A 15828-nucleotide genomic window follows, 5' to 3' on the forward strand; every position below is an offset into this window, starting at 1 on the left:
CGGTCTTGGTTAATAATTCACCTCGTTGAAACTGATTTACTGCTTTAGACAGGAGTGGTAGTGTAGCACGTCACAGCGGCAAACACCAGAGTCAAGCTGAGCTCCAATGTTCTGAATTCTTCAGATAAATACAGTGTTCCTTCAAGATACATATAGAATCATTCGCTGTACAAGTTTTAAACACTCCTTGGCATACAGGACTTGCTTTAACTTAAAATCAAGATGTTATTTATTCTTAACATCAGGAAGAAATATCCTAAGACACTGGTGTGGTGCAACAAGGTCAGTTATCTTCAGGGGGAACCAAGAAAAGACAAGCTGTCAGGCTATGAATAGCCCCTGGCTCTTATCTGACCTGGCAGACACAGATAGCTCTATTTATTTGCATTTCTCCTTGAGTCAACCTGGGAGGCCAGGATTTCACATCTAGTTTTTTTAACTGACTTGTCAGTTAAACAAAGTTTAAGTTTGTCAGTTTACAAGGGGGGCCAAAAAATGTAAAAGGTCAGATGTAGGGAAGAATAAAGATCATAAAGCATATTTATTCTTAAACGAACAACCCATTGCTAACCTGATTTTCAACTTGTGTCATCATACAGGGAAGCTGCGTACAACAGGGGGAAACCAAATAACCTACAATCTTTCCAAAAAGGCTTTTATGATTCATGACGAATCAAAGAAACACTTGAGTTACAGTTATGAGTCACAACCACCCCCATTTCCTTTCACCTCTCTCAGGGGTTGACAAACAGATGGACACCATATAGGCACCCTTCCATTAGCTCCAAGCATGTAACAAAAACGAGTACGGCGGTGCCTCAGAGAACATTTTTCACGTAGATATGCTGATTACTGGTTGTTACATTTCAGGGACTGATGGTGGTCCAACAGATCGGATACGGATTATGTTTTTGTCCATCATCGGGAATTTAATGGTCTTGATAAATAAGAAAGTCAAGAAACTGAAGATTTTTGTAGATGTTAGGTGACCTTTAGTTTAATTAAATCAACTACGGACAAAGAGGCTGCAAAACAAAGCCTTAGTTAAAGACACATTATTTGTGTACAGAACCCCAGATTGAAAGGTGTGAGGTGTAAGAAGGGTATTGTTTTAATCTATTAGTATACATCATATTAAATCAGAGTGCTCCAACACACTCTAAAAACCTTTCTTTGGGCTTTTCTGCACTGCAAGAAAATGGGGCGCTAATAACAAAACCAGTGGGCTCCTTTCAAAACAATAAAGCATTCGTCAAATATAGCACTGCAGAGGACAAACTGTCACTATGATGATGGGAAAAGTGATGCATTAGGAGTGTTGTAGTGCCCTCTGTGTGTACTCTGCTGTACTATACATTCAGTGGGTGGTGTAGATCCTGTTCATAATACACAAGCTGCACCACTTATTTTCTTTGTGGAGGGCTGATCCACTCTGCATGTTAATGCAGGAAAAGACGTATGCAACTAATTTAGGTTTCCGCTCAGCCCCTATAGTGCTGGTTGGCTGGATTTATGCCAACAGAATCCAACAAACAAGGACACAGGTTTGTCTTTTATTTAAATTGATAAGTCAAACTCGCCTCCTTATGGAGGATTTTCAAGGTAAAAAGTTAGAGGAAATACAAATATATTTTATTTATAGACTCTTGGTAAATCAAAATGGTAAGATACTAGATCAACATAATGGCATGCTATGTCAACATTGTATAATGTTACCTCAAATGATGAATGAATCAAACACTAACAGTAGTTTCCAGAAGTAAGAGTGATTTTAGAACATTTCCAGGTCAACATCAGAATAAGTCAAAATGACGCAAAAATAGATCAACATTTTAATTGATTGTCATTTTTAAAAATCGGAGGCAAGTCATATTATGAGCATTACAAGATAATAATTAAACATTTGGAATTATTGTATCTGAATGATGAGATGTAAACTATGTGATAATCAATGGTCAAAGTTGTTGGATGAGTAACATTTTTTTGTCACATTGCTTTTTTTTCCTTGGCAGAAATGGACTTTCATAGCTCCCTGAGCAGCCTGACCTTTAACTAATGAAAGAAAAAGTGACAACAGGACCTGATGAATTACAAACATCCCACCACACAGCAGCCTCAGATAACCTCCCATAACATGTGGTTGTGCTGATGAACTAAAATAAGAGGGTCCAAAAAGCAGGTGTGGGTTTCGCATTCCTGACTTCAGCCATAGGTCACCTCAACAAAAGTTTGACCTCTGTTGGCTCCAGCTATAAAGTGGGGCGCTCAGTGTTGACAAGCCCAGTATAACTTGCAGACACTGGGTGGAGGAACAGCAGCTGTCTCAACATTCAGAAAGTGCTAAACAGAAAATAAACAGTGCCATTTTCTGCATCTTGGATGGTTGCGAGGTCACCGGAAAGTCAGCAGTGAGCAAAATTGAAAAGCAACAGATTACAGGAAAAGATGACAGGACAGGAAAACATTTAGCTATGCACGGACATCATCTCTCTTTGTTTTTTATTACCATGATCATGGGAGCCGATATTTCTTTTCAGAAAACTCTTCTTTCGCATCAATGAAGGATTCCTGCATGGAAAGCAGGGAAGGTGAAGGGTTAATTTGTGGCTGGGGAAACCTGATGCTAATTAAGTCTTAGGAATGCCACATACTGACATTGTAGTGCAGAAGCCCTCACAGTGGGTCAGACATGGAGAGAGCAAGCGGGAGTGCTGTCTAATGTTTTTAATTCTTTACTGACAGCCGGGAAAGACAGTCTCATCGATCTCTGGATCTGAAGGTAAGGATTGGCCAAGAAGTGCAAGAGAGTGTCTGTGTCTTTATATACTTTGTTTCTATAGTGAGAGGGGTTTTGTCAGAAATAAACTCAGAACTGAATTAAAATAGTTTTGGAGATTTCTCCAGATTAACCATCCGGGAATCAAAAGTTCAATATGCATGTTTCTTCTTTTGCAGAGAGTGCTCTCACGCTGACGTAAAAAAAAAAAAAAAATGGTTTTAGTAACACCTGTATTGTTGCTGCTGCTCTCTTGGATATCGACGCAAACTGTCGCAGAGATTTGCCGGGGGACGCACTGCTACGGCGCAGACACTGGCGATCCAAGACCGTGCACCGGAGCGCACTGTCCGGGGGGCAGAGCCGCCAGACCGCCGCGGCACCATCACCAGACAGCGCAGGGGAGAGCGGCGCAGGTAGTTGCCGGCCAACACCATGCGTACCCGGGCTCCCCAAGAGCAGTTTCAGAGGTCTATCCGGCTGTGCAGCCACTTCGCGTGCGGCACAGTGACAGCAGCAGTAGCACGCGGATAAGAGCGCCTGAAGTTTTACCTGCAGGATGCACGGATGCGGACTGCGCCGCTCTTGTGAAACAATTTCAGCCCACCAATGACACCCGAGAATGTAAAGGGATCGAGTGCAGACTGCCTCTGAGGATACGGCCAAAAGCCCGTGCGAAGTCATGTGTGGGAGAGGGCTGTAGTTCAGAGGAGAGCGGCAGCCTGTTCCCTCCTGTCCATCTGTCCGACAGAGCCGCACAGTTTCTGGGGGATTTTCCGGAGCTTGGATATCCTTCTCCAGACCTTGGCGGAGCGCCTTTGGGTGTCCAGCTCACATGTGACATCAAGCCAGGTCTGCTTTCATCATCTTCTCTGTCAACTAAACTGTTAACTGTTGCATTTTGATGATTAATGGATGATTTCATTTCTTTAAAATGTCCTTCATGCTAAATTGCACATCAGTCAAACCAATGTGTTTCATCTGGTCTGAAATAATTCGTTATGGAAGTATAAGTATGTTCATGCAGTGACAGAAAGAACATAATAATTACCAAATGCTTATTATATTTGATTGACTTTAACCACCCTGTTTCTCCAGTGATCTGCACAAGAGCATCATGGCAAAAGAAAAGAGCTGAGCAGGTCTGGAAAATGTCTCTAAGTCAGTTGTTGAGAAAATAGAGCTTTGATGTTGGTCCATAAAGGAAAACTCCATTGCACTTGCCAGCTACCCAATACAGCGGGTCAACGTGTGTTCACACTTTGTTCCAGCGTTATTTGCTGAAACCAGAATTACTCATAATCCAATCACTTCCTCCACTGCACAGTTTTTAACAATGAAATCTTGTCTTAATCCATCTTTCATTGCCCATTGTTTTCCCTTCAGGAGAGAATGAAGTTCCCTCAGAAGATGCCCTCATCTTGCACCTCCAGCTGGCCAAAGGGCAGGAGAAGCTGGTGGAGGCCCTCCAAGGCCAGCAGATCGTCATCCGCGACCTGCAGCAGAAGCTTGCCGACCAACAGGAGGCGCTTCTGTCCCAGCAGAGGGAGATCCTGGACCAGCAGCGGCGCATGTATGAGCAGATGGATGTGGTGAAGGCCCAGTATGGCCTCCTCTCAGACACTGTCAAACAGTTTCCTTCCAGGGCCTGCAGGGTGAGCTGCAGAGCTACTTCGAGAGCCATCTGGCCGGTCTTCAGAGCCAGGCCCGCAGCCACCTGCAGAAGTCCTACGCCGTGCACAAAATGGATCTGGATTCCAAAACGATGGATGTAGTCGGAGAGGCTCGTTTACCTCAACCTCTGCTGGGATGCCCTACGCCCTGTGGGCAGGAGGAGTACTGTGATTTTCAGAGGGACCCGCCTCAGTGTGAGAAGTGCACCATGTGTCCACCGGGCTTCTTCCTGATCTCCCAGTGTTCTCCAACTGCAGACAGGATGTGCCAGGTATGCTACTTTAAAACAGCAATTCTCAACCTCTGGTTCGCCCTAGAGCAGCGGTTCCCAAACTTTTTTTGCGGCGCACCCCCTTCTACGTCCCAACCGGGTTTGACGCACCCCCCAAAAAAACACATCAAAGCTTTGTTTTATCGCCATATAAATAACTTTTTCATGAGAAGTTCCACTTGACAGTTTCCCTGATGTCAGCCAGTGAATCATATTTGAAAGAATGAATGAAACGAGTTGGCGCGCAAATATCTCTAGCCTACAGTGAAACGTAGAAGAAGACAGCGGCTGTCTTCTTCTACGTTTCTATCAAAAACCAATGAATTATAGTATTTTTATTTAAAATAAAAGAACTTACAAAAAATCCCACTTAAAAAACAACACTGTGCAATATTTTTATACCAGACCACCATTACATGTTTCATCTCGCGCACTCCCTGGTGGCAGATGCGCGCACCACACTTTTGGAATCCCTGCCCTAGAGTAACTACTAGTGGCAATTAGAGGTACTGCAAAATGGTAAGATATAATAAAATAAAAAGTCATTTAGTAACTTACAAAGCATGTTCATTTCTCATCTAAATTTGCTCAAGAATTCACATTAGTAAATAATGCATCATTTGAATGACCAGTTACGTTTTAATATCCTCATGCATGTCACGACACATCAGGTATAGACAAACATAGTATGCCTTTTTTAGCTACAGTAGCTAACAGGTGTAGAAACATAAAGTGGATCTCTTTTTTTGTAACCAAAAAAGGAGCCAGTAAAACTTGAATAGAGTATGTTTGGATTCCTATTTGTTCGTTATTAGAGCTGATAGGAGCATAATGCATACCTGATTTATTTCATGTTTGTTGTTTTCTTATTTGTTTAAGGTTGTCTTCATACACTTTCTTTAACGATTACAACTGGACGTTATCTTAGAAAAGATTGCGAATCCATCTTTTGAAATGATGTTCACACCCCTGTTGCTCATTTTAAAATGCACTACTGTGGTTGATAGTGAGGCAGTGATGTGTGAAAACCAACCTACTGCACACAAAAATGTTTATCTGATGGTAGAAGTGTCAAATAATGTCAGGTTTTAGAACATATCCCAGTGTGTCTCAAACACAAAAGCTGATATGGAGAAACATAGTTCATATTCTCATCCTTGCGGAATAAAAATCCAAAGAAAATCATTGTATTGTATTTTTTTTTGGTTAACATGCCAAAATGTACACTTAAATATTAATGTGTGTGTATTGCAGGACAGAGATGAATGCCTTGAATTACCAAACATTTGTGGAGAGCGAGTGAAGTGCCTTAATACTCCAGGTGAGTGCAACACTTTTTTTCATAATTGTGCAGTTTGTAACATTATATTCCCCCTCTATATTTATATTTTACATTTTCTATAAAGAACCTCATTTCCACTTCTCTCTGCTCTTTAACTGCATAGGTGGGTTCAGGTGTCTGGGAGTTTCTGAGAGAGAAGCAGTCAGGGGCTTGTGTGGTCATGACTACTTCTACAACCAGGAGCTGCAGGAGTGCCAGGCCTGCGCCGACTGTGATGGGGAGCCTGTTTCTGTGACCTGCACAGCTGTCACTGACTCTGTCTGCGGCCAGCCCTCAGAAAGTCAACTCTCCCAGTCTTGGGGGGCCAATGTGGGAGTTCCTTCTGCCCGAACATCTGGCACAAACATCTTTCCAGGGCTTCAACTAAACATCCGAACCAAAGAAAAAATAGATCTGTTGTCCAATGAGGTGGGGCAGATAACGTTCCTGCAGCATGGCCTGGTCTGGTTGGATCATAATTTTGCGATCAAGCACAGCTGCAGGAACTTCCTTCAACTGGGAATGAGGCTCAATGGGAGCCAAGAAGAGGAGGGGCGGGACCTCAGTGGTGTTCGCATTGAACAGCCGGATGGGAAGTACTTCCAGGGTGTCAGCGTCAGCAGTGGAGTCGAGGTGGAGCCCAACCACACCTTCACTCTTCTGCTGAAGAGTCCGAATCAACACTGCAACCAGAGCAAGGATCTTCACGTCTATGATATCGCCACCAATTCTCTCAGCTTGCTCTGGTTGTCGCACGATACTGGTGCCGTAGCGATGACCGCTCAGATGTCCCTGTTGACACACTACCAAACTAGCTACCGCCCAACATTCCGAATAACCTCAGTCTCCGACCCTTACATGATCATTCTGACGCACGACAACCGCGGTGTACGCTTCACAGAAAGCGGCGTTGTAAAGTTTGTCCTCCAGCAGGCACTTTACTCAATGGGCCACACCTGCATCCGAGAGGGTTTCTCCCTGATTGCCTACACTAACCATAACGGGACCGGCCACGAGGCAATGCAAGCCTTCAAGACGGGCGTCAACTACAGGGACACCTCCATCACCCTCTCTGGCGCTGTGAGCGTAGCCAGCGGGGACACGCTCAGCTTCGAGATCACTTCTCCGTCCCAGTGCAACATCCGCTACTTTGGGGACAGCACCGGTATCAGTATGCTGAGCCTTATCTGGATTCCCTCCGCAGTGTCCTCAGCCCTGACCGCTACCGTGTCCAAGACCGGTCTGCCCTCTGGAGCAGTCAGGAACAAGCAGCTGTCCTTCCAGCAGATCAGTCCGGAAACGCCGCAGGTTCATTTGTCCCGCCAAGGTGAGCCAAACAGCAGGAAGAACTTTGTTTTCCATGAGAAAGGGACGGCTAACCTTGCCCTCAATCTAAAGCTGATTCACTCCTGCAATATTGTCAAACTCACTTTGCAGAGGGCATTGGGTCCGAGCGGGCCGGCAGCTCCTGTGGCCCAGCAGGTGTCTGGATCAATGCCTGAAGGGAGCGAGTGGGCCAGTATCGGGCTGAGGGCCTCATTTCCGGTCCAGAATGGTACAGCAGTCTATGTAACTCTGGACTGTATCCGAGGACGGGTTAACCAGATCACACACGAGGGTGGCACTAACATTTCGATCCTCTGGGTTGCAGTGTAATCCAAGAAGAGGTTTCGTCATAAAAACTATTTAGAAAAAAAAGACAGTTTTGCACAACATTGAATTGCAGACCAGATTCAAGAATTGACCAAATCAAGAGAGAATACTAGAGGATAAACGACTTTATACATTGTAGATGGAAAACCATGTCATTCATCTATAACACATATTTTGTTTTATTATTGTTTTAAATATATGTTTTCAAGACTGTTATTGTGAAATCTCTTTTGGGTATAATTAACATACTGTAAGTACTGCTTTTTCTTGAAGTACTTCGGCTGGTTGAGCAGTGACCAATTCTTAAATGGGATGTGTTTGTGTATGTGATTGTGTGAGTGTGTGTCTGTACAATATGTATGAGTGTGTTCATACATGTGCAGTGGTGCTTATATGTGTGTATGTGTACAAAGAAATTGGCATGCCTACGTTTTGTCATTTAATAAGTATATCCATACATTCCTGCACATATTTAACTTGTATGTAATAAACTTTTTTGTATCATATCACTAGCAATTTAAAGGTGGAAGAGTTACATGACAAAATAGACACTTTTCCACGATATAGAAACTGTGTATATATGCATTTTTCCACAAAAGAAAATCCCTTCAATAGTTTGTTACTAAAAGACAAAATGTCCATAGTAAACTCAAACAAGCAGGAATTGTTTTTCGAGGACGTTTTTGATCATATTTATTTGCCTTTTGTAAAATGGGACTTTTGTATCTACACTATAGAATACACATATTTGTCAGACACGATAAAAGTATAAATATAACGTGGCAAAGCACTGAGCATGCAGTGTTGCTTTTCAAAGCTACATGCAGCGATCGCCTCTATCGTATGTTTATTTGCACACATAGTTTAACTCAGTATTATGGAATGTGCAAACATTATACTTTGTTATTCTTTTGCCTAAATGCTGTTTCCTGTGAAGAATTGCCCATGCATATCAATCCTAATTGCCTCTGTGTGTGTTCTGTCCTCGAAACAATTAGGCATAATTAAGTGTTTGGCAGGGAAACCGCCACGTAAATCCTTTATTCTCACTCCATTTTGTTCAGAAAAAAAATCGTTCATTCTGTGGTTGGGCTACCTGCACATGTCAATGCATGCATACGTGTTGAACACCAAATAAAATGTACATATGTTTTGACATAAAAAAATAATTCTGTCCAGCTCGTTAATACACAGAGGTGAAATATATTACATTTCTGGGGGGTTGATTACAGTTTTAGTATGATGTAAAGCATTCCTGTATAAACATATCATTTCACACTTTTCCTTTATTCCAGTAACCAGATTTTTTGTTGTATTAATGTGGCATTAGGTTAAACGAGTAAAACATTCAGACATTACTCATTCAATATAATTCCAAACATACCCAACCTATTAAAAAGCTACCTTACCCAAGTGCCAAAATTGCAGAGATAATGCCTGGAAAATCATTTACTGTTTTTTCTCTCAATTGGTCTTCATCAAGTTCAAATTATTCTTCCATCTATTACCTATAGCAGAGCTGTTCTTTAGACTAAACATAACAAATAGCCAGTGAGTCAATGAGAGGGAGAGGTAGAAAAAAAGCGCTTGTGAGAAACAATCAAATGTTTCTGTCGGTTGCCTGAATTGAAAACAGGTGTTTCAGTGGAGCAGTGCTCCAGATGTCTGACGCTGTAGATCAAATGAGACCCACAGCGCATGAAGAGTTTCAGACATCAGAGGGAGAAACGGGGACAGACAAACAACAGGAAGGAGGACAAAAAAACTGAGGAGAGGAGTGTGCGTGTATTGAAAAGTTTGTCATTAAAGCCCCTCTGATGAATATTTTCTATATTAACAAGGGATCAAATGACTACTTGTGAAAGTGCTTGCTTGTATTGCCAAAAGAGCTCTGTGACGCTTCTCTCTGATGTCTCTAAAAATGCTCAACTGCTTTAGCCTTCAGTAAGCTTCAGTTGCTGTGCTTCAGTTGTGCAGCCAACAAATTCCACTCTCATCAACACCATTTCCAGGAGCCGGCAGCTGTTTCCAGAGCTCTGATGAACCTGTATATACCACACACCTTGCACTAAACCGCAGACAAACAAAGTTAGGCATTAGCTGGCGAAGCCTTAAAATCAAAAGTCTAGCAACTATATAAAGAACCAGTTATTTCATTTTGGAATTGGTCAGATCTAAAGAAGATGGTCTTACATTTATCAACTGGCCGGGAACAAGACTATGGAACTCTACTTCTAAGGTCCGTTTGAAACCATCCGTTTTTGTAACCATCAACAGTTCAGTAGCTAACCAAACCCCAGTCCTTACAACACAGTCTCCAAACATTTTTCATGCTGGCGTGCCTGGATGCGTAAAGAAGAAACTACCTGCGAACACCTGAGCAAGACTAAACAAACCCTATTCTCTATTAACAAATTCCACTTATGGACAATAACAGTTTAGTGTGGATCAGATGCCTTCATCAACATTAATTCAGTTATTAATGTTGTGATGTAAAAGCACAAAAGATGCTTTGCACTTTGTTGGGGTGTGGACTTGCGTGTTATTGTATCTGCAGCAAAAAGGAGGAGCATCATTCTTCACCACAATGCATCTGTTATGAGTTTATTTGCTTTCAGAGGGTACATGTGTTTGGAGTTCACTCAAACAGTCTCTACATAAGAGGACATTTTCTTCATAAATCTGACTATACTACAGATGTAGCGCCTCATTTAGGGCGTCCCCACCTCTGTGTATATTATGTCAATTTTTTGCATTTTTTAAGACAAAATATACTTTGTTGTTTCTTTAAAAAAATTCGACATCCTGTATTTTGCCTTTTTTGGACAGAATACACCGTTCCTGACTCCTACGCAGTATTCAAAGTCGTTTTTTTAGCATTTTTTGGACATGATATGCTGTTTTGAAAACATTGAGACAAAACCCCTGAAAGAACGAAACAGCATATCATGTTCAAAAATGCTAAGAAGCGACTTAGAATACTGCGTAGGGGTAAGGAACGGTGTATTCTGTCCAAATAAGGCATAATACAGCATGTCCAAAAAAAGGAAAAATGTCGTTCTTAAACTTTTTTCAACATGCCATACTATGCCTTATTTAGACCCATTACATCATGCCTTACCCCTACACAGTATTCTAAGCTGTTTTTTAAACATTTATTTATACTTATATACTACTGCATGTTTATTTTTGCATATAATCGAAATACTACACATTGAACATACTATACTATGTAGTTTTTACTTGAAATTACTCACTTTTCACAACTAAACTATGTGGAACGTCTATCACTTCTTGTTAAGTTAAGGCTCTGAATGTGGATGTGCAACATTTGTTCCTGAGTGTTGCAACAAAATGCAACATGGCGTCATGTTAATAGACATATCAGTCGCAGCGAAAAGCCTCCTACCCCAAATCTGGCCCCAGTCTGCTCCAATGTTGACTTAAACAGGACAAAGCTGGAGACAGACTCGCTTTAATCAGAAGCGGATGTTACTCTAAGAGCAGAGGCCTAATGTCTACACAGAAATGTTTAGATCATGCAAGGCTTGATTCTGCAATCCTTCGTAGTGTTACTTCTGTAATGTTGTTCAGTACAGTCTAAAGTGCCAAGAGTCACTGACTTGATAACATCTTATATAGGTCTGGCTGTAGTTAAAACAAAAGTCTCTCTACTTCCTCTGAAGTTTGTCTAACTAATAGTCCAACATGTGTCTTGACTGAAAAAGCACTGCTTCCTTTAGTAACCGGTTGTTCTCCATCATCCTCTCTTTCTTGCGCTTCCGTTCATCTGTCGCAATCTCCTCCCCTGCTCCGTCCATCTGTGCCGGTGTTTTTTTTTTTCCTCATTAGAGAAGTTACTGATGCATAAGGGAATGGGCTGGCAGGTCAGTAGCAACAAACACAAAAGTGGGATTCATATTGAACAGCCTGTGAAAAGTTACTCAGAGAGACTACAGAAAAGTTCAGAGAGAAGCTTTGCAAAAAAGTGTGGAATGTTGTCGATCTATATAAGGTAAACAGGTTTTCTCATGGTATAGCATATTATACTGTTTGTAGGATATTTTGAAAGCTGAAACCTATACTGGCACTGAAAATAATCTTGATGGTTGTCCTGTATCTCCCTTTTCAGGGCTTGGCAAGGGGCTCTGCATAGTTCCCTCAAGTGTCTGTTAAATTCCCTAATCACCAGGAATGCAGCATTTAATTTTCATGTTCTTTAGCTGACCTTAATCATTCTGCGTCAAGGGCAATCTGAAACTCCAGAGCCATGGGGATCAGTCTGTCTGGGTAAGGAAATACACATGTGTATCTGTGTGTGTGTGTGTGTGTGTGTGTGTGTGTGTGTGTGTGTGTGTGTGTGTGTGTGTGTGTGTGTACACATTACACACATGTATAGTATATGAAGAGGGAGTTAGGCCTGTCTTGCTGTCTCGATGAAGAGGCCATTTAAAGTGCTGATGATGAATAATAGGTTGGCTGAATGTGAGCGAGTGAGTCCCCCTGGTGTGTATTTAAATGGTGAAGAGATGCTCTCGCACTCCCCGCTGGTCCGTGAGGTTAATTGCTTTCTCCGGCAGGCGCTTACAGATTAACCATCTCACTGAATGCATCCATACAAATGACTCTGCATATATCACACAAGTTGAGTGGTGGAGGGCTGTATGTGTGTGTGTGTGTGTGTGTGTGTGTGTGTGTCTGTGTGTCTGTGTGTGTGTGAGTGTGTGTGTGTGTGTGTGTGTGTGTGAGTGTGTGTGTGTCTGTGTGTGTGTGAGTGTGTGTGTGTGTGTGTGTGTGTGTGTGTGTGTGTGTGTGTGTGTGTGTGTGTGTGTGTGTGTGTGTGTGTGTGTGTGTGTGTGTGTGTGTGTGTGTGTGTGTGTGTGCATTGCTTTGCAAAAAAAAGTGTATGCTAAGGTAACTGTTAAAGTGCACAACGAGGTCAGAGAGGCTAATGAGTACATCTGACATTGACTTACGAAGTGTGCTCAACAGAGTATTAATGGATTAAGTAGTTTTCAACAACAATGTTAGTCGAGCAATTATATGCAACCTAGCAACGGAGATTCTGGGATTTGCAGGTTAACAATTGTCCTAAGTATTTGTTTTTTATAATATGAGGACATTTAAATGGTTCATTCATGGGGCAAAAAAACTAATCCAGTATCCTGCAGGACCACATCGGGCCGACATCCAATTCAGCATAAGGACAGAAGGAACTGTGCGATTTCAGTTATTGGTTAGGGTGAGGAGAACGAGATGATTGCAAGATCCTTGAGGAAGGCAGGATCTGAAATGACGAGAAAGTTACAGTATGTTATCAAAAACCAAAAACAACTATAAATGTAAGTGTCTAACGTGCAAATCACCACCATGATGAGCAGTAACTATATATTACCAACCTTTTGTCTGGCTCTTAAGCAGCTAAATCCCCCTTTGGGTTCAAAGGCTAGTTGCTAACTTTGTTTAAATTTAGAAGCTAGGAAATGCAGTAAACAGTGGGTTTATACAAGATTTTACATTGAAAACAGCTGTCTGCTTTGTCAGGAAATTGTGCTATGAGAGCGGTAAGAGTGAATCTAAGAAACACCAAAATAATGCGCTTGCAGAATTCTGACCTTTTGACTTCCTAACCAACAAATCCACCTTTAGCGTCAAACTCCTGCCTGGACAGCTGATAGAAAACACAACATGTCAAGAGGGCGGAAAAAAATGTGTCTTTTTAACCTCTCTAGCTGTCAACCAAGCATGTGGCCTCTCCCCTTACATGAGCAGGCTTTCATGTGATAGCTGAGCAGTGTTAGAGGGAAACCAAACACTAATGGATGACCCACCAGCTTCTGGGCTGACAGTGGGGCAGGAGCAAAGTTCAGACAACCTACAGTTCAGAAAAAAATGTGAGGTGAACGCCACCAATTCCATCAGACACCAACATCTGGCTCAGTTTAGCCTCCTCACACACTGACACACTATCACACTGACTATTTTCAGGCTGCAGTCATTTATAGAAGCATGAGAACCCAAAATGCTTTGCTAAGCTTCTCTCAAGAACAGCCACCCTGGCTTTGCCATCTGTTGGTTTGCTTATAAATCACTGCAAAGTTTGAGGAAAGAGTGACTTCCCTGACTTTAAACTATTTGACATGTTTGCTACATTTCTCCCATCTGCACCCGGTGTTTTTGGATAGAACCACTCTTCCCTTCTTTGCGTAATAACATGTAAGATCAGAGAATCAGGAGTTTACAAGTCCTGTGCTGTGCTCCGCATGCTGCAAACACTCTCATATTATCCAGGTGACGCTGGTGATGAACTGCTCATGTGGGAACATCAATGATCGCTCAGAGGAAGGAAGCTTCCAGCATGAATCTCCCAGAAGTGTCAGACCTGGTCATTAAGGCATTGTTCTTTTTAATCATTGAGATGCTTTTTTATCTGTGAAGGCAGTGATTTACACCGTGGGAGACTGAGTTGCCCGTCAGGAAAATAACAGCAAAAGAGTCTGCAGAGATAAGGTTGATTGAAATGAATTTGATTGTATGACACCAACAGAATCCATAAAGTGAGGTCAGGAGTACACGTTGCTAATTCCATGATGATAACTAATGGAGGATTAGCTGGCAGGTCATTTAGTCTCTTTGGCTCTCCCGAAAGAAGAGTAGAACTTTACACTCCTCATGTTGGCTGTATTAATAGCTCACATAATGAATTCATGAGTGGTTCCGCATAAGGCTAAGTCCATTCATTTAGGCTATGGTTTATTCCTACATATACCTAAAATACTTTAGCAGGGGTGTAATCACTTTCCTTGTCGGTCTTCCAAGGCCATTCATATCTATCTTATCTTAAATGAGCAGAGGTCATCTTTTGCCGTTCCAAGTTCATTTTCCCGCCAAAACTGTGAGTCATTGGCTTCAGTTCATGTTAAGAAAAACTTAAGGTTAAAACGACAGGCTGATTCTATTAAAGGAAGTAATGTTTTTGGCTGGGTTTTGTCTTTTTGTCTGTCAACAGTTATAATACGTCAAACACTTTTGTTAACATTTCAGGATGAGGCATATGTGCTGCATTTACTGTAAGTACGGTTCATGTCACGTCAAAAAGCAACAGCTCTGAAAGTTGGCAAAAATGTTTGTACGCATTTAATGGATCATCTGTTCCATTTCCTTTGCTTTTCATTATCAAGGAAATGATGGAAATAATTACTGGTAGCCTACAACACATGTGTCTGTACAATCTATGCAGTTGGAACAAAGTCTAACCAACTTGTTAGTTCCAGGAGCAAGTGAATGCAGCATTGGCTCTGGCAAGTGCAATTCAAGTTTGCCTATGACGTCTTTCTGCTAGCAGTGAGACCTGAAATGAGTCAGTTCATTTAAAAATATTTAGTTTCGGTTGACGCAATCACAATCACATTGTTACATGGGAGCCAATAGTAGCTTTAGGAAGAAAACTGCATATATAAGATTATATGCTGCAGAAGTTTACAGAAGGCTTGACAGTGAGACAATATTTAAGTCGAAAGCTCCAAGGTGTTGGGACAAAATCAATGTCTGCATGGAGCTATCTGAGACATTATAATGGTAGATAAATGGTGTGGAAACATTTAACAAGCGAATAAATGTCATATTTGTATTGTTCAAACCAATCACTTCATTCAGAGCCAGCTGATAATGTGCAACCCAGATGCTGTTTAAAGCATACTGTATAGCTCATCTCTTTATCTTGGCCTTTCTGTGACTTTAATAAACAAATTCCCTGTGTGGTTCTGAGCAACAGAGACAGCAATCATTCCTGTGTGGTCCTTACCCCTTTATCTACTGTATGTGGGTCTGTGTATGAGAAGGAAAGCTGAGGTAAGACATCTGGGAACCTTTCACATGATTTCAGATGCCTCTCCGTCTCTGTTTGGACATGAAAGGATGTTGCAATCAAAAATGATTGAGAGGAAAATGTAAAAATAACAGCTCGAGACAATAATGGAAAAAGGCCAAACGTTCTAGGAACATTTGCAACAAGCCTCTTTTGAGGAAATGTAAAAATACAACCCCTGTTGCTCCCTCATGGCCAGTTATGGGGCAGCAGTGCCATCTAGAGACACGTTAGCAACCTACCAGTGAGGCTATGCAAAAAGAAGC

At 41.8% G+C, this 15828-nt stretch overlaps 1 protein-coding gene across 2 annotated transcripts; it reads left to right on the plus strand.

Annotated features, from left to right (window-relative positions):
* Positions 1-2682: 2682 nt before the first annotated feature.
* On the plus strand, positions 2683-8901 carry nell3 (NELL (neural EGFL like) family member 3). Of its 2 annotated transcripts, XM_063912155.1 has the most exons (5): positions 2683-2779; positions 2956-3628; positions 4163-4721; positions 5976-6042; positions 6167-8901. In XM_063912155.1, exons 3-5 carry the CDS (start codon positions 4521-4523, stop codon positions 7696-7698), a joined length of 1800 nt encoding a protein of 599 aa, XP_063768225.1. In that variant the 5' UTR covers positions 2683-2779; positions 2956-3628; positions 4163-4520; the 3' UTR covers positions 7699-8901. The 2 variants fall into 2 exon arrangements, with proteins under 2 accessions (XP_063768225.1, XP_063768226.1); XM_063912156.1 differs by lacking the exons at positions 2683-2779; positions 2956-3628 and having other exon boundaries at positions 3639-4721.
* The last annotated feature ends 6927 nt before the right edge of the window (positions 8902-15828 follow it).

The sequence above is a fragment of the Eleginops maclovinus genome, chromosome 21, assembly GCF_036324505.1.
Source record: "Eleginops maclovinus isolate JMC-PN-2008 ecotype Puerto Natales chromosome 21, JC_Emac_rtc_rv5, whole genome shotgun sequence".
Lineage (NCBI taxonomy): Eukaryota > Metazoa > Chordata > Actinopteri > Perciformes > Eleginopidae > Eleginops > Eleginops maclovinus.